Genomic DNA, 24752 nt, shown 5'->3' with positions numbered 1-24752 from the left:
GCTCACACAGGCAGGAGATGGAGTTATAAACAAGAGCCCTCACCCTCACCCCCCTGAATGGCTTTGAAGGGAAGGAGCAGGCACAGGTAAATAAATAGCTCGTTTATTAGTAATATGTTACATCATTAAAGTGCATTGAAAAGAGATGCAGGGACCAAAGCTGGAAGGTCGCCAGCCCCAGGCCCTGCCGGGGGCTGGCCAGATACACCAGAGAAGGCCCAGCTCTCTGCTGAAATCCAGGGACAGAGTTGGGCAGAGCTACCCACCTGGAGAGCTTGGCCCAGGCTGTCCCCACTGGAATTCACAGTTTAGCCTTAGTTATAGCATGTCCTGAGCTGAAGGTGGGAGGCTAGGAGCATGGAAGCACAGCCCCTGCACAAGGGGACTGAGGGGAGGGGGCCCCGCCCCCCAGCCCCCAATGCCAAGGGCAGAGTCCTGGAACCTCCCCCTGAGGACCTGACTCCTATATGAATGTGTGAACCTAGGGCTCAGTTTTCTCCTTCATTTTCCCGTCTCCCTCAACCCACCCCCTCCCATAACCAACAGGGGTACTTGGACAATGTACCCCTCAGCCTGGGCTTCCAGGGCAGAGCCAGCTCATGCCATCTCTTTGAACCCATGCCACCATATCCCTGGACTCTTATCCCATGCCCAAGAGCCTCAGGCTGGGACCCTCCCCCCAACCCATCCCTTTCTAGCCCCTCCCTTCCCCACCCACCCCCAGCATGTAGTTTTGGTATTTTCATACAGATGCAGTCGGAAGTAGCAGTACATGAAATAAGCCTAACATAAAAATAGAGCCCTTTCCGTCCTCCTGTCCGGAAAGCAAACATCCTTCAATAAACATGCAAGGAGGCTGCCTTAGTGGGATCCAGGGCTGGTGAGGGCCACAGAGGGCAGCCTGGGCCTGCAGGAACACCAGCCAGCCCCTGCAGTGGCAGGAGAGAGGATGAGGGGGCAATAGAGAGCTTGAAGGTCCAGAAACGGGATCCCAGCTCCCTTTTCCCAACCCTTCTCTGGCCCACGGGCTCTTGGGCCAGGAGCATCACTGAATTTGGGCAAGTTTGAGGAAGAACTTTTGAAAAATAGTCTCCAGAAGATAAAGTCTTGGGCCATCAATGCCCCAGCTTCATAGTCAGTGCCTTCATTCTCCAGCCCCCACCACCCTGCTCCACCTGGGCTCAGCAGCTGCCTGTGGCTGGCCATCTCCAGGCCTGGTGTCCCCTGGCAAGCTATGCAATCCCCCTGGAACCAGTGGTGGGGCAAGGAGCTCCCAGCTGGGTGGCTCTGGGTGTGAGACTTTTCTAGTGCCCTGGGACTGCAGATGCCCACAGCATGCCCAGCCCCAGGAGGCCCTAATGAACCAGTAGGCCAAGAATGAGTGTTGGCAGGACCCCCAGCCAGAGGGAGGCCAAAAGGGCATGGGCACAGCCCAGCAGGTGCTGGGCCTTGGCCTCGTCCTCAGACAGCAGCTGCCAGTGCTGGGCCTTGCGGACGTAGGAGCCCTCCTGGGCCTCGCAGTAGTAGTGGCCATAGTGACCATCCGTGAGGTTCTCGATGAACAGGATGCAGTTGGGACTCTGGTGGCCGGGCTCGCATCTCTGCTCCACCTTCTCTCCGTGGCGCCACCAGTAGGTGGCATGGCGGGACTCCATGGGGCAGCTCAGGTAGTAGCGAGAGTTCCGGGCTAAGGAAACCTTCTGAGGTGGGGCCTCATCTGGGAGGGATGGGTAGGCAGCTGTGAGAAGAGGCTGAGAGCTCCCAGGGCAGGCTGTGTCCTCCCCCAGGCCTCTAAGGCCAAGGCTTCTAAATGAACACAATAATCTAAGCACCCAGTCTCCTTATTCTCCCCTGCCTCCCTCACCCCACCCTTCTTACACCACCCCCACACTAAGGGGGCTCCCTCCACAGGACTATCTGGGGCCCCCAGGAATAGACCAGGTTTCCCTCAGAGAGAGCAAGCAAAGCAAGGCTGTACCACCCTCATTGGACTGGGGCCCTGGGCAGGGCTAAATCAGGTACCTGGCTTTGGGCTGGGGCACTCTTTGTGTGGCTCATCTGGATTAATAGACTGCAGCACTGACCTGGAGTTGGGAAGAGAGAGGCTAGACAGACAGGAGGCCAGACACCTGGCCCTTCCCCGTCCTCATCCCGCACCCAGTATTTGCCACAGTGCCTACCAAGAGGAGGGTCTGGCTAGAATGGCTCAGTACCCAGCACTGACTCCTCTTGTAGCCTATTTACATCACCCCGACCCCTGTGTCCACCTTCTCCCAGGGAGAAGGGTTTCCAGCCAACATACCTTTGGGAGCTAAAGATGGAGACACAGTGTCCCTGGTCCCAGCCACAGTATGGGTCTCGGGCCATGAGGCAGCCATGGCAGCCCCCACCATAGATGTCACACAGGTCCAGGGGCACCTGGCTCACCTCCCATTGGGAGCTTACATACAGTTTCCGCTGGAATGAGAGACTAGGTCAGACCAGGGCCCCCATCTCCAACACTGAGTTTTAAACTCCCAGGCCATGGCCAGCTGCCCTATGGCCCAGAAGCTCTGAAAAGAACATGTGAATTGCATGCAAAAGAGCTCTGTCCTCAGCTGGCCATCACTGGGTAGCCTCACAGGGCAGGGCTGGGGGTGTGGAGGCTCACCCGGTCAGGGTCCAGTGACATGGCCTGGATGGCTGCTGCACGACGGAAGGGCTGGATCTCCATGATGTTGAAGACGAGGCTGTGTTCCCACTCCTCTGACTTCACCACCTTGTGGATGGTGCCCCTGTCTGTGGGTGGTGGGCAGAGGGTCAGCAGATGGGCATCCCACCTCAGAGACAAGCAGCCTCCCTCTACGTAGGACCAACCAGGAAAGACATGGGTGGGGAGGGCTGGGAAGTCATGGCTCAGGCAAGGGTCACAAGACTAGGTAAGGTGAGTGTGAGGGACGTGGGAGTCAGAGGGCAGCCCAGGAAGTTTCCAAGGCTGGCCCAGAGCTCCGTGAGGCCCTGGGCAAGCTGGAGCATGACTAACAGAACCAGCAGTCCTGCACACCCAATTACTATGCTGACCCTTCATTACTTCTTTCTTCCACATCCCTGCTTGTGAGTATTATCTTTCCCACTTCCCAGATAAGGCAATGAGGCTCAGCAAGTCTAAGCAACTTGTTTAAGATCACATAGCTGGTGACTGCAACACAAGATGTCAGAATCTCACCCCTCAGCTTCTTCCATAACTGCCCTGCCTCCTGGACAACTTAAGGATATGTTTTCTTTAAATACACCTTTTATTTTGGAGTAATTTCAGATTTACATAAAAAATACAAAGATAGCACAGAGATTTGCTGTATACCATTCACCAAATTTCCCCTAATGCTACCATCTTATATAACTACTAGAGGCCCAGTGCACAAAATTTGTGCACGGTGGTGGTGGTGGGGGAGGCAGGGGGTGTCCCTCAGCCTGGCCTGCACCCTCTCCAATCTGGGATCCCTCTTGCAATCCAGGACCGCTGGCTCCTAACCGCTCGCCTGCCTGCCTGCCTGCCTGCCTGATCACCCCTAACTGCCTCTGCCTGCCAGCCTGATGCCCCTAACTGCTCCTCTGCCAGCCTGGTCACCCCTAACTGCCCTCCACTGCTGGCCTGGTCGCCCCTAACTGCCTCTGCCTCAGCTCCTGCCACCATGGCTTTTGTTTGGAAGGATATCCAGAAGACATCCAGTCTAATTAGCATATTACCCTTTTATTAGTACAAATTCATGCACGGGTGGAGTCTCGCTGGCCCACCCTGATGGGGGCCCAATGGGACAGGCCGGTGGGAGGGGAGGGGGAGAAGAGGAGCCACGGGCAGTTGGCTGGCCGGCCCTGACCCCCGATCAGGGTGTTGGGGCCCGATCGGGGCCTGAATCAGGCTTGTTGGCTGCTGCAGTGAGCGTCATAGCCTCTGGTTGTTTCGCCGTTCCAGTCGCTGGGCTTTTATATATATAGATGGCACATTCATCACAACTGAGCAGTTTAGTATTATTAACTCAACTACAGACTTTATTGGGATTTCATGTTTTTGTTTTGTTTTTCCACTAGTGTCCTTTGTTCCAGGATCCAATCCAGGACTCCACGTTGCATTTAGTCTTAGGGAATTTTTAAATTTCTATAAAATCTGAAAAGAACCTTAGATTCTGGACAGGGATTTCCAAGGTCACATAATGGCTGCCTGCCTCCAAGGCCAATGCTTTATCCATTCACACCTGTTGGGGGTCTAATGGGCATCCTGACCCCTGGGTCCTCCCAATCCCACATCACCTGCTGTCCCAGTTTCTAGAATAGCCTCTCTCCCTCTCAATTCCCCAAGGCATTGCTTGTTCCAAAACAACAGTCAGATGATAAGATGGTTGCTTGCCTAGGACATGTCTTTTAGTTCTGTGATGCCTCTTGCAGGCTCTGGGATGTGGCCCAGTGCTTCTTTGGCCTGACAAGCTCCCAACCCACTCACAGCCCTTTACCTCCTTCCACAGCAGCCCAGTGAGAGCCTCCCAAAGCTTCTCCCAGCTGTGAGAGCCTTTCGTTCCCTGCAGAGGGCCCAGAAAGCTCTATTTCTTATCTGGCTCCAATTCTTCCTGCTGCAGGTTCCAAATGGCATCTCTCCAATGGTCCTCAGGGAGAACCAAGACAACTACCCTCATCATTCAAGTGTGCTCACCTCCCAGGTCTGCAGGAAAGGAGTCCACGGTTCCCTTGGCCCAGGCCCCACCCTTCTGTCCTTGGCTCCTGCTTCCAGTCCCCCATAGTGTGACCTCTCCTCTGCTGCACCCCAGTGCCTGTCGTCCCCTGTCTGACCACAACAGCTAGGCCAGCCACTGCTGGAGCAGAGCAAGGACAAGAGCCCATTGGTGCAGCCAAGATGAATGGAGGAGCAAAGAGGTATGATCTCAGGAACCAGAAACTAGACCCTGCTCCATGGGAACTGATATGGCCACTGTGGCCCTGACAAGATCCCAACATGAAGCAACAGCAGAAATCACACAGAAGGAGGGGTGGGGCCTGAGCCCTGGGGGAAACACTGCCCTTTTTGATGGCATCACTGCACACCAGGTCTCAAAGAAATGCTGTAGCCTATACTGATCTCCATGTTCACTCCCAGGAGTCCACTTTGCCCACAACTGGGACCAGGAAGCTGCCATAAACCTGCTCAGGGCTGGCTCTTCCATGGCCAATGGCTTCTTGGGATGCAGGGGCATCTCCCAGGGCATTCCACCCAGCTTCAGGGGTCAGCCAGACCCTGCTCTCCCTGGGAAGAGGAGGTGCCTCTGCAAGCCTGCAAAGGCTCTGCTACCTGGAAGCCCTTCCTCATGTCTCAGTAAATACTGTGCATCCCACATCAAATGTTTCCTCTCACCTGCATAATCCCAAAGACAGGGAAAGGGGTTCGATTTCCTCATTCTGTCTAGCAGGGGGCCACAGGATACCCAGTGACCAGATCCTTCCTCCTGGCTTTCCACATCTCTTCCTCCCAGCTTCATGAATCAGATATCAGGACCAAACCTGCACCTGGCTTTGCTCAGACTGGCCACCTTTCTGCCTTGGAATCCTGGAACCTGCTCTTCTCCCACCCTAGGATGCCTTCCCCTCTTCGTCTCTGCCCCCACCCCCCTGCCTGATTCTTCCACAGCCACACATACTAACTCCTGACAGCTCTTAGTCATTCAATTCTTCCTTCCAGGTATAAAGATCCAACCACATGTTAATTACATTATTATTTATACCTTTCATATCCATTTTCACAAGGCAGACTAGGGGTCATGGGGTAGTCCCTCACCTGTAGTTAGGTAAAGCACGTGGAAGGTCTCCCCATGGCTGGCGTGCATGCGGTGGACAACTACTTTCTGGTAGTGGTACTTAGAGTGAAACAGTGGTGTCTTCAGAGGTCCCATGGGCTCCACCCTCTGTGCCACCTCAGGGTGACTGTCGGCCACCTGGAAGGTCTCCGTGGGTATTGGCTTCCGGCCTGGGAGGCACTGGACAAGAAGAGTAGGCCCAGGTCAGTGGGTGGCTGGGAAGTGGGGTAGGGGCCTGGGTCATGGCAGATGTCAGTGCTCACCTTGCCAGGCCGAGGTGTGGGAAGGCCTGTGTGGTAGCCCTTGAGTGAGGAAGTACGGAAGACCTTGTCAATGTCACCAAGGGAATATACACAGACAGCTGAGTAGTTCCTGGGGGGACACAGGGACCACTCAGTGAGGGGCCCAGTACTCACCCACCTCCATTCACCCAGGCCAGCTCAACACCATACAGGGCACAACTAGAGCATTCTAACCAAGCTCCCCAGCCTACAAGCTCCATGAAGACAGGGACTATCCTAGGGGCCAAGACCAGTGCCTAAGAGTCATCAGTCACCATTGAAGGCAGAAGGGAGTAAGAGAAATTCAACCTAATTTCTTTCTGCTACAATCTAAAACCACAACCTGATAGGATCGCAGGGTTCAGAGGACAGCCCCAGGGCAGAAGGATCCCCACGTGCATCCTGTTGGGTAATTCTCCCGCCTCTCTGGGCACAGCTGCAGGATGCTGATGCCCAAGGCCAGACCCCATGCCCTCCCCAGCCTGGCTGGATCCACCCACATGGGAGCCACAGAGCAGGGTGTTGGCTTCCCTACCCTGTCCCACCTCCCCCCACACCCAACACTTTTGCCTGTCTTATTTTCAATCAATGAGAGTGATTAAGAGATGTGAATTATCAGATGCAGGCAGTGTCTGAATGGGTGTGATAGCACCCTGTGAGGCCTCAGCAGCCTTTTTCCAGGGCCCACTACCCACTCTGAGCACACAGCTGGTAGACACACAGGCACTGCCATGAACGTGTATACAGTACATGCATGTACACTAGCTGTACAAACTCAAAAACATACCAGCACAAAAATCTCCCCAAGCACTGTGTCCCACCCCAGGCCCGGCAACAACCCTGCCCCTTGAGCCTGGAGTCCCTGCTCATCATCAGCCATCCCCTCAGCAGGCCCAAGCCCTCCAATCCCTACTAGACACATAACTAATGCCAGGCTCAGCCCCAGGACAAGGGTCACTCACCAGGGGTTGGAGAAAACGCCATAGACCCTAGTGTCCCTCCACTGGCCATTAGGGTCAGGGAGTAGGAAGACATCCTGTAACCTGTTGAAGTTCTTGTTGGTGACAGGGTCGCTGCACACCAGCATGGCCTTCAGGAAGGTATTCCACTTGGAGACCGACAGCGAACTCTCACCACCCTGGTCCCCCTGAAAGGGTGGAGGGAAAAGGAGGCCCCTCAGTACCCCCTGGGCACCTGCTGCCAGGAATGTCAGCACCCAGACTTCAGAGGAGGAAGGTAGGCTCTGAAAGGGGCAGAGACCTGCCAGGGGACCAGGCAGAGGTGCCCCGTGACTCAGGCCAGGTTCCTGAGCCAGGTTCCAGCTAGAAGGCCTGGCTGACTGAGGGCACAGGGCCAGCAGTGGGGACCTGCAGGGTGAGGGTGCTAGGTCTGTCCCTACAGAGCAGATAGACTCAGACACACATTTGTCCATTCTCACACATGCACACAGGTGACACACTCGAATATCCCAGCACCTTCACACTGGTGAAACACACATGTGAACACATTTTCATACTCCCACTCACACTCATACACATCTTAGATGACTATACACTTCACACTGCCACACATGCACATGAGCTCAACCATCTTTACCCACTCACAGATGCACAGACACTCTTGTGCATATACATCCCACACACAGACTTACTCATATATTTCACACACTCCTTCAGACAAACAGGAACTCACACACTCACACCTATTCACGCAGAGACACACACTCTTGCCCATTCAGCCACCCACTCACCCTGCACAGCTGGGCCACGCGGGACACATTGAGAGGAGCCTCGGGATTCTTGTCAGGGTTGTCCTCCCGGAAGAAGTAGTAGATTTTGTCATCATAGGCCTGGTCTTGGTGCACGATGGTGGCCTTAATGAACTGTGGATCTACCAGTGATACATGTGAATTGGTGTCGGGGGAGCCTGCTCGGGAGACCCATTCCAACCCTGCACCACACCCTCCCAACTCTGCACAAACAAACCTGGAGCAAATCAGACCTGGAATAAAACTCAGAACATCAGGCCCAACACCCCAAGGGGTCTGAGACTCAGCACCCCATCCCACATCTGTTTTGCTCTCCCCCTACAAAGATGTCATCAGCCCAGGAGCAATGACTTCATGCCTGGGGACTAGGAAGGTCCCTGGGCCTTTATGTCACTTCTGCCTAATTGGCAGAGCCCTAATGAGGAGGAAAGGAGAGTTGCCCCCACATGAGCTCAGCAGAGGGATACACTATGGCTCCCAGGGACCCCACTCTGGGTCTGGGGCTTCCTCTGTTTTGTTACCACAGTGTGTAGGGCCCATCTGTCTCTGTACCTTTGCCTCTGCTGTTCCCCTGCTCCCTGCCAGGCCAACGTCCTCAGCTCTGGCTGCTCAGACCTGTCCCAAGCTCCCACTTTCCTAACTGGCCTGTGGCCCCAGTCGCCCTTGGGGAGCCCTCCCAAGGGACATGAGGACCTCATGAGCCGCCGTGGGCATTCACACCCTGGTCCACCTCAGCCAGCTGGAGCCTAACTCACTCTGCATGACGGTGTCACTGGTGTACAGCTCAATCTCGCCCTGGATGCGGCGGAACCGAGGGATCTTCCCGTTGTATTCCTGCTTCCGGATTGTAGAGTACACCTCATCCCCTGGGCATGGTGGAAGGGGCATGGGTAAGGGCAGACAGCTCCTAGAAGTCCCTTCCCTGGGCCTGGGCACTGATTTGATCACCCTCCCCCAGACAAGGGCAGCAGCCCTACCGTCAAACAGAACCAGGGAGTTCTCATCCGGGCTGAAGGGGGCATAACCTCTCCTCTCACCAAGTGACTCCACAGTGCCATTCACCTGGGGAGGCAAAGGGGGTTAGACAGCCCCATAATCCCATGACTACTGCTTCCCATGGGTGCCAGCTTCCCCTCCTCCCAAGCATTCTATACAAGGTGAGCCAGCCTCTGAGTCTCCCACCTCCTTCCCACCTTGGGAGGCAGAAGCCCACCCATGCAAGGGTAAGCTGGCGAGGCATATGGGAAGGGGCCTTCTCACCAGGCTCCAGCAGCTGGGGTGCCGGGCATTGGTGCCGCAGGCCAGCAACCCCTCGCCCTGTCTCTCCAGGAGTGTTATGTAGTTCTCACAGTCCTGCCCAGAAGGGGAAGAAGAGAGGTTGGTCAAAGGCCCTGGCAGGACTCGAACCAGAACCCTTAGTCTTGGGGAAGACAGAATCAGAAGGCTGAGCATGGAGGCAGTCTCCAAGGAGAGCCTAGAGGGGATGCAGCTGATCCCAACTCCCCTGAGAGCAGAGGAAGAACACAGGGACTTTGGAGAAGGACTATGTCTCCCACTCAGACTGGGAACCCTCAGGCAGGGCTGCCTCTTTCCTCCCAGACTGGGGCTCCCAAGGCAGGGCCATGCCTCCTTCCTCAGACTCCCAGGGACTCCCATCCCTTTTCCAAGGCGCCAGCCTCCCCTCTACACTCCCTCTCCTCCACTCACCTGCTTGCCCAGGCAGGATCCCTTGGTGGAGCCAATGTTCACCTGGGGGAGAGGAGAGGAAGCATTAGTCCACCTGCCAGGGGTCAGATGCCCTGCAAGCACTGTCCATGTGCCCTCAGGACAAGCTCATTTTACAGCATAGGTGAGCAACCAGGGCTCTGAGAAGGTGAGTGATTCACCAAGGTCACACAGGCTGCTTGGCCTGATACCCAGAGCCAAGCCCAGAGCACTAGGCCAGAGATCTCAGAGGCCGGGGCGATGGGGTTCTGGAGCTCAGCTTCCAGCCCAGGCCTCCCCCATCAGTGCAGCCCACCTGGCCAGGTGGGTAAGCTCCAGGCTTTTCTCCACACTGACCAACACCCACGCCCATCTGGACTACCTTTAGGGAGCCTCCCCCAGGGATAAAGCGGGAGGTAGACCAGTTTAGGAGGAGATGCCAGCTCCCATCCCCTAATTCCCTGAGGCCCCTCACCAAGGCCAGAAGGGAAATAAGGGGAGAAATGGGGGTAAGGGGCAGTAAGGGCCCCAGGCTCACCGTGTGCACAGAGGCGTTCTTGCCCTCGGGGAAGTTGAAGAGGTAGACCTTGCCACGTCCACCCACCCACACAGAATCGCTGCCTGGCTCATGGAAAAGCACGGTGTGTGGCTCTGCCGAGCCAAAATCCACCCGGTCCTTCCCTGCGCGGCCTGAGGAGGAGGCAATTGGCAAAAACTTGAGGCTGGGCCATGGGCAGGGAGATCCTATCCTCCCTCTCAGGCACACCGGCACCTGCCTGGCAACTAGTGCTTGGGTCTGGGCAGCAACCAGGACTCGGAGCCACAAGTGGAAGAAGTGAGGGGTACCCTGGTAGGGTCTAGCAAACAGCTGTCCTCACCCCAAAGCCATGGCCCCTACCCTATAATATGTGACCTCAGAGTAAGGACCCCTAGGTGAGCAGGCTTCCTCCCCCACCCCCCATCCTCCCACACACTTGGCTATTTCCAAGAGGCTGGACTTAGGCAAGAGGGACCAGGACCTCCGGCGGTGCTGTTTGAGGCTCTCTGCAACCCACAACACAGCAAGCAGCCTTCTCCACCCCCTGCAGGTAGCAAGGTTCTAAGCACCCCACTTAGAGTCCAGGTTCCCTGGAATCACTTTGTTCAGCACCCTATCCCCTCCTTCAAGAAGCCTTCTCCAACTCCTCCTGGCCCATCCCAGGCCTTCGGTGAGTAGGTCAGCTCAGATCAGAGATGGAAAGGAATCTAAATGTCCATTCCCTCCCATTTCACAAATGGAAAAACAGAGGCCCAGAGCGGGTATAGCACAAGGTTGTAAAGTCAGTAGCAGTCCCTTAACGAGAACCAAGCTCCTGCCCACAGCTAGACTCTGGCCTGGCCCACTATGGCCTGGTTTCATGGAGGTGCCAGCTCACCCCAGGAGTAAAGTTCCACCCTCCCTCCCCAGCAACTCTGGGATAGGATGTCCTTCACAGAGCACAGCCTGGGCCTTTAAACAGGAGGGCTGATCTGGGCAATTTTGCCCAAAAAGGAAACTCTCTGCAGATACTGCCTCTGGGGAGATGTCTCATCTCCAGTGACATTGCTGAGCTTGTCCTGGTTGCAGAACTAAATTTCAGGGATGGGACAGCTCACATCTTCCCACCTCTGACCATCCTGAGGCCTCATGCAGGAACTTGGCCTGACCACTGTTTATTCAGCTACAGCAAACTCTGGGCTAGCCAGCTTAGCAGTGATACCAAGGAAGACACACTCCAGCCCAGAGAGAAAAGAACTGCCCTTTCCGGAGTCTACCCCAAATCCTTCTTGCTGCCACCTGAGCCATTCCTACTGATTCTGCATTCAACGGGGCAAGGAGCGCAACACACCTTCACTCCCTTTCCTTAAGATACATCCCTGTGTGGCCAAGTCACTCTGGAGGTGGGGTAACACACTCTCCACCTCAGCTGTAGCCTGGCTCACTGCAGAAGTGGAAACTGAGGGCTCCTTGGGGACACGCCAACCCAAGGATACACTAGGCGGCAGGACAGACTGCCTTGTCCATAACTGAGTATTGGTTCTCAGGAGCATTTAGGAAGAGGCAGCACTGTGGGCCACAGAGAAGTGCTGAACTCACTGCCTCTGGTTCACCTGGCTTTCCCTGGGCGCTCCACAAACAGCCCAAGCAGCCTCCCTGCACCGTGAGGCCCACTCCCCATCAGTCCCAGCTGTGCAGGGCCTCCTTTCCAGCTGGGATAAAATTAGAGTGCTGGGGTCAGCAGCCGGAAGATACAAGGCCTTCCTGACTCAGCTCCCACAGCTCCCCTTGCACCTGCAGCCTGAGCAGCAGCCACCACCCCACAGCCCAGAGCCCAGCCTGGGATCCAGACAGTCAGCAGCCCCAGCTCCCCTCCCACATCCCCAGTCAGCCAGGGGCCAGGAAAAGCTGTGTGTCTGCATCTAGAGATGTTGGACTGGGGCAGCTCTGAACCCCCCACCCCAAGGCTAAAGGGGAGGAGCCCCAACCCTTGGGCCATGCTGGCCATCTCTACCAGTCACCTCAGCCTGCACCAGCAACAAGGCCGCAACCAAGGCACAGCTCTCGCCTCTGGAAAGAAGCACCAGAGGGGTCCCTGAAGGAGCCCTTGTCTGGGTGTCTGAAGTCCTGCCCAGGGAAGTCTAGTCTGATGGGAGAGGCAGTAGCCTGGTCCTGAAGAGCAAGGTCTGAAGGGAAACTGGCCCTACCCTGGAATTCAGTTGCAGGGGAGTCAGCCACATCAAAGCAAGCCTCCACAATGCTCAAGAAAAACTGTCTAGGTGCAGCCCCCAGGGCTGCTCACAAAGAATTTCTGAGGACACAGAGGGCGGGTGAGAGCTGCTGCAGCTCCATGTGAGGGGACTGCAGCATCAGGGCCAGGACAGATTTGCAAGCCTGAGCCCTATTCCTCTCAAATCCTGGCTGCAGCCCCTGGGCTGCAGGGGAGGCAGGGACTACTGGCCCCATTTTGCAGAAGATCAAACAGGAGCCCAGGAGCATTGCCTCCACTGAACCCCAGGCTCTCGCCCCTCACTGCTCTGCGCCTGGTGATATGTTGGAGGGGATGGCACCAGTCCGGCACCAGGACCTGGACTTGGCCCATTCTCCACCCCAGCCCCACCCCTGCTCCTGCACAGCCCAAAGCCCTCAAAGGGCCTGATTGTGCCTGGGAAGTGTCTGAGCTCGATGAATACATGAAAGGAAGCTTTGTTCAGGTTGGCAGGAGCAGGGGCTGGGGGCTCAGGGGCAGGAGTGCTGCCTGGAAGTGAAGGCAGCACCAGGCCTTTGGGGCCAGGATCCGTAGCCCCATGGCACCAACATGGGCCAGGGAGGGGTCAGCCTTCAAGGCTCTGCCCACGCAAAGCAAGGCTGGGACTGCCCCTAAAAAGGCCCAGCCAAGGGAACAATTGTCACATCCTTAAACACGTCTTTTTGCTTCCTTATGAAATCGAAGAGATGGGGAAGGCAGATTCAAGCTAGATGGATCAGGAACAGGCAGAAAGAGAATTAACTTCGCAGGGGAAACAGGCTGAGCAAAGCAGGGAAGCTGACTGGATGGTGAGTGCAGAGAACTAACTAGAGAAGATCAGGAAGGCGGGCTAAGGACCTATATGATGGGGAGAGAAGGTGCTGCAGCCCCCCAAAGATACACCAACCCACTGCCCAGCAGTCTCTGGTGCTTCCGCTCCTTCCTAGAGCAGGGCCAGTGTCCCGAAAGCCATCCCTCCTCTAGCACCCCACCTCCGGGCTTCCTTGCCTGCCCAGCCCCCTCTGCTTCCCATCCTGGATATCTAAAAGGAGCACCGTCTGGCACCACCGTGTCTCCCCCCTCACTCTCCAGCCTGATGCATTAGTGGCTGACTAAGTGGTAGCTAAAAGCTCCCAGAATAACCAGGAGTTCAGGCAGGGGAGGGGGCTAGGGGAACACAGGGTGGGCATAGCCCCAGAGGCAGCCTGGTACAAGACCCCCTCCTCCTACCCCATGTGATTCCAACCCTTACTCCTTCTGGATCAAGAAAGAGCACACTCAGGCTGCCAGGGCACCATGGCCCTCGCTGAGTCCCCACCCTCCTCACAGTGTCAGGACTGGCGAGGCCCAGGCCCAGCCCAAACTGAAACAAAGGTCAAGAAGATGGCTGGGTGTGGGAGGCAATCTCCCTCAGCCATAGTCCCCACAAGTCGAGTTGTCCCTAAAGCCTGATCCTGTTGAAACCAGTCAGAGCTGATTCCTCTCATACTCGCCACCTTCCCACCACTGTCCCAGCAGCCAGTTAGCCAGGGTAAGTCTGGACTTCTGTAAAGCAGGCCTGCCGGGTGGAACACCATTCCTTCTCTCATACTCTCTGGGTGCTGTCCCCATTTCCTCTTTGCTTGTGAAAAAGGATAGCCCAAGGGGAGGGCAAAGTAAGAGCTGGAATGGGGAGGGGGTACTGTTGTCCCTGAAGGGAGCAACAAGGGACAGGCCCCACAGTCTGGTCTGGGGAGGGACAGCCTTTCAACCTGACCCACTGACCCAACAGGTCTTGAATGCTAACCTCAAGGAGTCCTTTGAAAGTGGGTATTGAGGTTGGCTCTGAGAATGGTAGGAATTCAGACACCCAGCAGAAGCCAGGCCAACCTCCAGTTGGGACTCCAGCCACAGGTGACAGGAGCTACGCCCCACCCCCACCCACCTCACACCCTTGCCTACCACACAGCTGGCAGAGAGAAGAGGAAAGGCCCACGTGGAGCCCAGGAATTAGCCGGCAGCCTCTCCACCCTTTGGAACCCACACCCTATGGGTCAAGGTGGAAGGGAGGAGATCTGAACAACATTGAGCTGAGGGGGCATAGAGACCAGAGAGGCTGTGTCAATGGCCCAAGGCACACAGCAAAGGAGATAGGGGCAGGGCAAAGTCACAGCCCAGGGTTTCTGGTACCCAGCACCCAGCTTAGCCCTCTGGAACCACATCCTGGGCTTTCTTGAGAGCCTCTGGATTTGCAAAAAGCTGTATATCATCTTCTCTCCCCTTCCCTGAGTCATCTCCTGCTCTCCACCGTCCCCCTCCCTATTAGTTGAGAAGGCACTAACCTGATGACTGACAGGAATCACCCACACACCTACCTTCCAGATGGGGTCCTGATCTCCAGGGACTTTTAGCAACCAAAGCCTTAAACTCTAAGAAGTGACTAAAGGTGGAATGTAGCACTGCGTCAGAGCAGTGGAGGGAAACCTTTCTACTGGGATGAATGGAGTCAAAGGGACAAATGTTGCATTGATTTTCTCTCTCCTGATATGGCCCGGGATGAGGGTGTGAGAAGCTACTCTTCATACCCAGAAGCCCAGTTTCTAGGGTGGCACTGGCTCATGCTAAGGAGGAGCTGTGATTGTTACTGGGGTGCTGGTGACATTTGACATTTGGCAGGACAAGGTTCCAGCCAGCTGCCTGGCAGGGGCAGAGCCATGCACTAGACAGGTAGCAGGCTCTTGATATGGTTCTTAGTCATGGGAAGTGAGAGGTCTGCCTCGTCTTTATCAGCAAGAAGTAATGTTCTCCCTTTGGCAGCCGGGCGGCTGGCTGGGTATGACCATGACCAGGGGCTGCGCCTTCCTGACTTCAGTTTCCTCCTCTGTGGATTGGAACAGCTAGTACTTGCTAAGGTCTAGGTTTTATGACCCACCATCAATCTTGGAAAAATCACAAAGAAATCAGGGTTAGATTCATGGGTCACTTTTGGCAAAGTGAGAGACAACTTTCTGGAGGTAGAGGCAGCAGAAGAAGCCACATCCTCATCTGCCTCCACTGACTACCCCACCAAATTCCCCAACCACCCTGCAGAAAAGGCAGGACAAGGGGTGCATGCCCATCTTATAGACAGGAAAACGAAGGCCCTTCCAAGCCAGCTCTGAGCCACTGTGCTCAAAGGACAGGAGGCTTGGCTGGTGAGGAGACCAGCGGGGGCAAAGGTTTGGAGGGAATGGGGCAGTTGAAAAGCAAGCTGTGGGGAAGCTAAGCTGAGCCAGATTCAGGGGCTCAGGCAGAGAAGGTTGGCATTGAGACCCAACTGGAGCAGAGAGGAAGCAACACACCCAGGGAAGGCAGGAAGCCTAGGATGAACACTATGTCCCATCTACCTTCACCTGTTCTTCAGCCCAGCAGGTTCTAAAAGCCCCAAAGTGAGGCCAAGGTCAGCTGGTGGCTCCTTCAAAGGAAACAATGAGTAGAGCTGCAGGGCCTGCCCTTGGGCCCAGAGCCAGGGCAAAGGTGGCAGAGAGGGCAAAAGATGGTTAGTGGAGGCAGGGAAGCAGGATGGGAAGACTGTTGAGAAAAAGAAGGTTCCCAGGTGAGCATAGCCTGGGCCAGCAATGGGTGGGTGGGGGAAGCAGTAGAAGGGCAGCAGTTAGGGAGAGCTGGTGGGGGCTGGGCTGCCAGAGCTTTATTTCATCAGAAACCAAAGGGGAGATGCCAAAGGAGGGAGAGGATGACAATGATGACAGTGATACCCCTACCTACCACCTAACCACTCCATAGCATTCACCATGTGCCAGGCACTATTCTACGTGATTTGGGGGTATATTAATTCATTTAATAATCACTGAACTCTTACGAGGTGGGTTCTCTTATTATCCCCATTTTACAGATGAGGGCACCGAGACACAAAAAAGTTGAGTAACTTGCCCAGGATCACACAGCTATTAAGGTGGAGAGAAGGTTGACACTCAGGCAGACTGACTCTGGAATCTGTGCTTATGACTCTGTGCTTCATAGATGGGCCCTTCGAAGCTTCCAGGCCAGCCCCTTCCATACAGATGAGGAGACTAAGGCCCAGAGAGGGTACAGCCTGCTCAGATGCCTCTTGGCCAATGAAGCCCTGACCTCCATCATGATGCCCTAAGGAGAGTGTGTTTAAGTGAGCATGGGTATACAGGCCTGATGCGGTGGTGTGGGTGGATCTAGGGGTGCAGCACAGCACTGAGTGATGACCAGCATGACTAACTGAGAAGATAAGTTTTCTGAGATCTCTGCCCAGAAATAGAACATATTCTGTGGTCTTGGGCAGACCACAGCAAAGTGCAGGGTATACTCACAAACCCTTCTTTAACACATGCCCAGCAAGGTTCCCACCAGCCAGCACTGGCCAAAAACACTCCCCTCTGGGGTATAGAGAAAAGGAAACCCTCATGCATTGTTGGTTGGAATGCAGATTGGTGCAGCCACCATGAAAAACAGTATGGAGGTTCCTCAAAAACTTAAAAATATAACTACCATATGACCCAGCAATTCCACCTCTGGGTATTTATCCGAAGAAACACAAATCACTATTTCAAAAAGATATATGCACCTCTATGTTCACTGCAGCATTATTTACATTAGCCAAAATATGGAAGCACCCTAAGTGCCCATCAGTGGACCATTAAATAAAGAGGATGTGGTACATATACACACTGGACTATTACTCGGCCATAAAAAAGAATGAAATCTTAACATTTGCCACAACATGGATGGATCTAGAGAGTATTATGCTAGGTGAAATAAGTCAGACAGAGGAAGACAAATATATTATTTCGCTTATATGTATAAACTAAAGAAAAAATAAATAAATGAACAAACAAAACAGAAACAAATTCATAGGTATAGAGAACAAACTGATGATTACCAAGGGGAAGGGGTTTGGGGGTCTGGGTGAAAAAGGTGAAGGATTAAGAACGAATTGGTAGTTACAAAACAGTCAAGGGCTATGAAGTACAACATAGGGAATATAGTCAATAATATTGTAATAACTATGTATGGTGCCAGGTGGGTACTAGACTAAGGTGATCACTTAATAAGAAATATAAATGTCTAATCACTATGCTGTACACCTGAAATTAATATAATATTGAATGACAACTGTAATTGAAAATATTTTTAAAATAAATTATAAAAATACTCACCTCTACCCCTGGCTCCTCAGTTCAAGAACCCACCATGTCTCCCCACTGCCCATCCCAGCAGGGCCCAATACTTCTAGCTGGCAGACAAGGCCTACCCATTTCTGCCATGGCTCCTTCTCATCGCCACACCTTTGTGGGTTCTCTTCCCTCCTCTGACTGTCCTCTCCCCTTTCTCTGTGCACATGGTCTTATCTGTCCTCCCCTTTCTCTGTGCACGTGGTCTTATCTGTCCTTGAAGATCTAGTCTCAACCCCCGTGGCTCCAGGAAGTGTTCAGACTGCTCCAGCCCTCACTGCTCAGTCTTCCCTCTGACCTTATGCTGGCACACATCATCTTCTTTCAGATCACACTGTCTGGTGTGGAGTCCTGTAGGCAAGGCCAGACAGACAAGTAGAGGGAGGCCAAGAGCTGAGGCCAGGGGTAGGCATGGTCCCAGACATGCCTGTCTCACTGAGTAGCCTTGGGCAAGTCCCTGTCATCCCCAGGCCAAGCCAAGGCTAGGGCTGGGCAAGTGGGGGCAGATGAGATAGTAGGGAGAGCCAGGACTGGGGTAGGTTAAACCCCATATCAGATGAGGAGACATCTTAAAATATGTTCCCAGGCCACTGACAGGGTGCTGAGCTTATCATGGTGACCTTCCTTTCTCCTTCAGGCCCAGAAGACAAACAACATGAGCAGCTCTCTGCCCCCACCCCACACCCTGTCCCTGGCCCTCGCTTGGTTCTTCCCCCTTCCCCAGGAAGTCTTCCCCAGTTGTAACACTCCACAGTGACCTTTCTTGCTGTCACAGTCCTTGGCTGTATCTACTGGTCCTTCCTGATCTCTCCAGGTGCCCTCCCTAGTCACTGGCAGCAGGCCTTGCTCTCTGGGCACCTGGATGCTGCCCAGGGCTTCTCCTCCTCCTCAGATGGGCAGAACACAGACCTAGGCATGGGGCAGGGGTTAGCTGCCCTCCACAATAAGGACTGCTTGGGGCTGCTGGCACAGAGCCCGAACCCCTGATTGGAAGCAGGGTGTGCAGGAGATACTCAAGATCAGCCTAATCCCAGGATGCTGTGAAGGTTAAACCCAGATTAGCCCAAGTCATGACACAGTTCAACCTGCCCTGGCAGAGACCCTCCGAGGCCCAGCTGCCCTGAGGAAAAAAAGCAGAAGAGGTGCATTGAGCCGGCCCAAATCTAAGATCCCAATGGAGGAAGGTCATGACAGTGGGGCTCATGTCAACAGACAGTGCTGGGGCAGTAAGAGCTGGGCTCAAGCTGAGCCAGCCAAGGAGGAAAGGGGCTCATGGAACCCTAAGCCTGGGACAGAGCATGAAGGCAGACAGGCAAATGGAGGGAAGCCAAGAACTGAGGCCAGGAGCAGAAGACACAGCCCTGGTCCCAGCTATGCCGGTCTCACTGGGTGACCTTGGGCAAGTCCCTGTCGTCATTGTCCTCAATTTTCCCATCTGTGGAACTTGTGGTTAGCTCAGCTGATCTGATTTTATTTCTGACATCCTAAACTCTGTCCAGTCAGGTTGTGTGGGCTGAAGTTATCCAAGAAGGCTCCTTGGAGGAAGTGAGATAGCACTGGCAGAAAGGAAGAAGAGGGTGAATGGGGTGCAGGGCAACAGCCCTGAGGCAAGAAAAGGTGGGCAATTGGGGAGTGGGGAGGGAAGAAGTGTGGAAGATAAGGTGGGAGTGGGGCCAGGCTACCATGTAGGACTGGGGAAGTGGCAGCTCTGTCTCTGTGTGTCCCAGGAGAAGCTCTCAACACAATGACGCAGAGGGATGGAAGGGCCTCACAGAGGCCAGGGCACAGTCCTGGAGACACAGTGGGTCCCAGGCCAAGGCTGGGGAATAAAGGTCTTGGAGGGGGAGAACCACTCCCCTCCCTCATACCATAGGGGACAGGGAGGGGATGGATCTCCTGGTCTCTCGTGGCTTAGGCTGGCTAGAGAAGGTGGAAGCCCATTTTGCCGGAACCAATGAGTCCTCCATGCTGTAGGAGGACCCCTTCCTCCCCTGCCCTGAGAGAGAGGAGGTTTCCGGGGCAGTCAGGCCTTGCCAAAAAAGGAAATCAAGAGAAGAGGAAGTATCTAGCCCCAGAACTGCCAACTAAAGCAGGGGAAGTGTGGTCAGTCTCCTGTGACACAGGCCCTATAGTGGCTGAAATGAGTGACATGGAGCTGGGGGAGGAGGACAGGATATCAGATGGGGCCCCAGCTTTCATAAGGGCCACCCACTCCCACCACTACCCCCTGCAGGCAACTGGACCCTATTCCCTGGGCTGAGCCTGGCCTTCCTCATAGAAGAGTGTCCAGCTCTCCCTGTCTCCCACCCCGGGGAGTGACCTACACCCTCCTCCCCCAACCCCCTTAAGAAGGTGAAGGTTCCTGGAAGGTCAGAGGAAGGGCATCTGTCTGCCCCCCCCCCCCCCCCCCCCCCCCCCCCCCCCCCCCCCCCCCCCCCCCCCCCCACAGGGCCTGGCTGGTGCTGGGGGAGCTCCCTCCCTTCCATGAAAAGTCTCTGCCGAGGGGTGGGCCTCAGGCCTCAACTGTCCCCCACAATCAGGAGGGCTGGGGTTGGGGGGGAAGCATTGGTCTCCCAGGACGCAGCCCCAGCTTCCCATCAGCAAGCTATGACTCCGGGGAGGACTTTCCTGACAGCCATGGTCCTTCCTCCCCACACAGGGCCGGTATGGAAGTCAGGTGACTGAGCTCACATGTCACCTCCTGCAAGAAACCTTCCCAAAACCCGGAGGCCAAGGCCGACTCAATGTCTCCCACTCATTGCCTCCTCCTCTCCCTGGTCCTAGTTGTAAGTTTTAGGGTCAGAAATCTTGTCATGCCAGGTGCTTCCTCCTGTCCCTCCCATCCCCCAGCTGTCTCCTGCTCCTCCTGCCATCATGGCATACCACCTCTTTCAGGAAGCCTTCCCTAATTGGGGATACTGGATTATGTACCTCCTCAACCCCCACAGCTGCCCTCTGCCACATTTCATTGTAACTGCAAGTTGACTTCCTATTTCTCCACCTACACTGAGAAGTCTAGACTTGTCTAGTTTCTCATCCCTGGATCGATCCCCAAGCACAGCCCCAGGACCATCACAGGTTGGCCCCAGCAAATGTCAAATGTCAAAAATGCTGAAATACTGTCTACCTTTCAGGCCACAAACCAATACGCCACTTCCTCCAGCTGATCCTCAGCTCATGAGAGAAAAAGAAAAGAACACGAAACTCAAGGATTTCCCCTGATTTCCCAGGTTTCAATTTCTCCTCACAGCTAAGATCTGAATGGGCCACCACAGACTCTGCTCATCCCAGAAAGGTAGGGATCGCAGGAGATTAGTGCTCTGATAAGTATAACTCCTCCCTCCATTCACTTTGGACATTTGAGGAAACTGAGGCTCAGAAAAAAGCAAACCTTTGCCTAGAGTCACACATAAAATCAGGCCAGAGCTGGGATCTCTTTCCCTGACACCACGGTCATCTTGAGCCTGTGCCTGCACTCACTCCATCCAGCCTGCTCTCAGAACCTTCACTATTCAGGACAGAGGGGTCACAGAGCTTGGCAGGAAGCTCCTAGAGGCATCACAGAGCATCTCTCTCCCAGCCTAGGACCATCCCCCATCTCCTCCTGGGAATTGCCCCCTCTCTGTTCTGCAGGGCATTCACCCTGAAGGTGAGGAGCACATCTAAGTCCCCAAGGGGGCAAGGATTTCCACTGAAAATGCTGATGCTTAGGGAGCCCCAGCTGTGACCTCATCCCCTGCCCTGGGGAGTAGCTCCATAATGGCTCCCCCAAGCAGCCTCAAGTCAACAATAACATCCTGTTGTTTAATTGGACAAGGCAGAGGCAGAACCGGCTGGGCAAGTAGCTCTGTTTCTCCTTGGGGGCAGGTTGGCTCATCTCTGACCTTGGGGGTCAGGACCTTCCTGAGCTTCTCCATCTCCTCTAACTGGGGATGAAATGAGAGAGGGGTGCATAGCTTCCACAGGCATGCCAATCTCCTGCCCTCACCTATGACCCACTCCTCTCCAGCCCCTGCTTGCAGGAAGGGCAGGCCCAAACAGTCATATCTCTGACTGGCCCATGTGTCAGTGACAGCCCTCAGGGGACAATCTCAGAGCCCTTCCTGCTCTGGTGAGCTCCGAGAGTCAGACACAGTGTGGAGCTCAAGGGCACCCAGCAGGTTAGTGCTAGCACATCCCTCTCTGCCCAGAACTGCTGGGCCCGGACTCAATATGTTGGAGAGTTCTCAACCTCTGACAAGTGCAGGCTAGGACCCTCCCAGAACTCCCTAATCTAATCTTTCCCTAGGGCAGTGGTCGGCAAACTGCGGCTCGCGAGCCACATGCGGCTCTTTGGCCCCTTGAGTGTGGCTCTTCCACAAAATACCACGTGCGGGCACGCACATACAGTGCGATTGAAACTTTGTGTCCCATGCGCAGAAGTCGGTATTTTGTGGAAGAGCCACACTCAAGGGGCCAAAGAGCCGCATGTGGCTCGCGAGCCGCAGTTTGCCGACCACTGCCCTAGGGTGTAGGGGTCCATGGAGCAAAAAATAAATTACGAAGAAGAGCCGGAGCTCCATACCTAGTCCCACACCTGTCTTGGCTTAAAACTTAACGCCAACCTATGCCTCATAGAGAAGTGGCTCCAGAATCACCATTATCCTAGATCTGGTTGTTCCTGGAGGCTACCACCCACCCACAACCACCCACTGGTAGACAGGAACCTAGGCTTATACTACAGCAAGGCCAAGGGGATCCTCCTCTCACCCCACTCCTGGGGTTGCCCTGCCCAAGCCCACTTTTGTCCATGTGTCACCCCACAGGAAATGGAAAGCAGCTGTCAGCCAGGCATACCATCACCAGCTGGTGGTCCTGAGGGACAGGCAAATGGCAGGGTCTGTCTGGCCAGTGGGGTGCCTGGCACTGATGAAGGAGACTACAGGCTGCCCTAGAAGGAGACAAGTGAGGGGTGGGCAGACCCCAGCGGGGGATATTAGTGTATTACCAAGCAGAGGGCACAGCCAAAGTGGCTATTATAGTGAACTGCATGGAGGGAAAAGAGAGGTGGAGCTGGGTTGGGAGCTTTGAAAAGTGGGCAAAAGAACTGAAAGCAGCTTCAAATAGCCTCAGGGTGGAAAGACTAAGTGCCTGCGATGGGGAGGTACACATTAAGTACTAAGAAATGGGTGTGCATTAAATATGTGGGGGGAAGGGTCTTCAGAAGTCTGGGGGAGTGGAGGCAAGCAGAGCCGAATGCAAGGGGGTGGGCGCAGGGGGAGATGCTAGAACACTTAGACAGGGCCATTTATCCCCTTGAGAGGGCCCAAATGCCGGGCTGTCCAGGACAGCCAAGAGGTTTGACTCAAGGCCAAGATGTTGGGAAGGCAGAGAAAGCCTGGGCTGGAGGTGTCTATCATGAGTAGACGCCAGAGGTCCACCTACTCTGCTGCACTCCCAACAGAATATCTGGGGCTGGGTTACAGAGCTGGCCCCCAGAGTCCCTCCTTTGTGGCCAAGAAGTTGCCTAAATCCTTCTCCCCTCCCTAACCCAGTGCTGGCACTGGACCTGTGCCAGATCCGAGCCCTGTCTGCACTTTGTCCAGTGACCTTGGGCGAGTCACATTCTCTCTGCTGCAGCTGCAGTTCATGCCATTGGTTGTGTGTGTGGGGGATTTTCTTTCTCTCTGCTAAGAATACCTGCCCCAGATAATGTTCAGGCTCTGGCAATCCCTGCAAACCGCCTCAGTCATCAAAGGGCCCTGTCAGGGCCAGACCAGGCAGCTTCTCCAACCCCCACCCTGAGTCCATCTCCACCACAGGGGGCCACAGCACCACCAAATTTGGGGGCAGAACCCAGTTGTCCTGGGAGTGGGAAGCATTTGCGTGCAATGCAGGGGAGGGGAGCTCAATCCCTCATGGCATAAAGCCTCAGACCCCACCTAACCGGCTTTCGGACCCATTGTTTAACTAAGGCACCCCTGAGGGAGAGCCCTGTTCTTCAGACTCGCATATCCACCGCATCCTAAAAGCTACACCCCAGATCCGCTGCGTGGGGTCCCAACAGCCGCACCCCACCCAATGCTGTGCCCACAACGCTGGCACCTATTCCTGGTAACAACTGCCACGTGCGGACCGGGTAGGGTGGGGGGATCGGCCGGGGCCGGGGCCGGGGCCAGTGCCGGCATTGCAGAGGTAGCGCCCAGGTGCCCCAAGCCTCCGCAGCACCACACCAAGTCCCAGCACACCACAGGGTGCCCACCCCTTTACCGGTCTGGGTCCTGGGCCCGGGGCGAGGGCAGGCAGCAGGGTCTTTGTTCCCACAGCCAGAGCGGAGCAGCGGCAGCAAGGAGTCCGCGCCCCCGTCTCTGGCCCAGCCAGGGCTCCTTGCAACAGCGGAGTCCGCAGCTCAGGAAGGACTTGGGTGGAGGTCCCAGCCCGAGAGAGTCTTGCACAGAGGCCCTGTGCTGGAGGACAGAGAGCGCCTCTGGGCGGAGAGAGGTGCCGGCTCCCTTCCCTGGTGCCCCGGCGCTGCGGCTCCCAGCTGCGGGCGGACTTAGAGCGACTTAGCCTGGGTTCCGGCCCCACCACCCGCTTCCCCTCAGTGTTCCAGCGGCTCCAGTGTGCCAGCGCGCACACTCACCCTCATCCAGACCCATACTCTCCCCGAGTAGCACCCGGAACCCACAGAGCCTCGCGCACGCACCCCCTCCGGTGCCGCACACTCTGCACCCACCCGCGAGGCATCGGATCCCGCGCTCCGCCCCCCCCCCCGCGTGCCACCTACCTTTCCAGACAGCAGAGATGCGGGGTCCGCTCTTCGGGTGGCCTTGGGTGTCGGCGGCCGTCCAGAGCAGCAGCAGTAGCAACTGCAGCGGGAGTCCGGACCGAGCCTGTGGGCCAGAAATGCGGTAGCGCGGGACACCGAGGGAGGTGCATCTGGGCGGAGGCGGTGTCATCTCGTGGACCGGGAGCGACAGCAGAGAGCTGCGGAGACTGAGCCAGCACCCGAGCACAGACCGATACCAGCACGAAGAGGCGGAGTCAAACGCCTGACCCCACCCCACCCCTCCCCCGCCCCTCGGAGCCTTTCTCGCCTCTGGGCTACCCAAGTGGGGCGCAGTGCCCACCGCCAGTGGAACCTTAGTCATTCCCTCCCAGGCAGTTCCACAGGAGAACCTGAGTGGACCGGGACAAGACAGACTTGTGGTCTTCTGTGATCCGAGGTAGTCCTGGTTCCCTCTTAGGGCCTCAGT

The 24752-nt window shown here is 55.5% G+C and overlaps 1 protein-coding gene across 1 annotated transcript; it reads right to left on the bottom strand.

Annotated features, from left to right (window-relative positions):
- Positions 1 to 87: 87 nt before the first annotated feature.
- On the bottom strand, positions 88 to 24685 carry SEMA7A (semaphorin 7A, GPI membrane anchor (John Milton Hagen blood group)). Its single transcript, XM_005882782.2, has 14 exons — positions 24284 to 24685; positions 10111 to 10262; positions 9576 to 9617; positions 9129 to 9221; positions 8846 to 8930; positions 8624 to 8734; positions 7851 to 7990; positions 7063 to 7247; positions 6083 to 6191; positions 5801 to 5999; positions 2651 to 2778; positions 2303 to 2457; positions 2023 to 2084; positions 88 to 1717 (listed from the first exon to the last, which is right to left on the bottom strand). Exons 1-14 carry the CDS (start codon positions 24645 to 24647, stop codon positions 1356 to 1358), a joined length of 2187 nt encoding a protein of 728 aa, XP_005882844.1. The 5' UTR covers positions 24648 to 24685; the 3' UTR covers positions 88 to 1355.
- Between the last annotated feature and the right edge of the window lie 67 nt (positions 24686 to 24752).

This window comes from Myotis brandtii, unplaced genomic scaffold (genome assembly GCF_000412655.1).
Source record: "Myotis brandtii unplaced genomic scaffold, ASM41265v1 scaffold74, whole genome shotgun sequence".
Taxonomy (NCBI): Eukaryota; Metazoa; Chordata; class Mammalia; order Chiroptera; family Vespertilionidae; genus Myotis; species Myotis brandtii.
This window is presented reverse-complemented; position numbering and strand designations above follow the sequence as displayed.

Coding starts and splice junctions, on each gene's coding strand:
- SEMA7A (XM_005882782.2), bottom strand. CDS start 24,647: ATGACTAAGGTTCCACTGGCGGTGGGCACTGCGCCCCACTTGGGTAGC. Junction 8,735..8,845: donor CTCCCTGGTTCTGTTTGACG/GTAGGGCTGCTG, acceptor CACCATGCCCAG/GGGATGAGGTGTACTCTACA. Junction 1,718..2,022: donor GTGCCCCAGCCCAAAGCCAG/GTACCTGATTTA, acceptor CATCCCTCCCAG/ATGAGGCCCCACCTCAGAAG.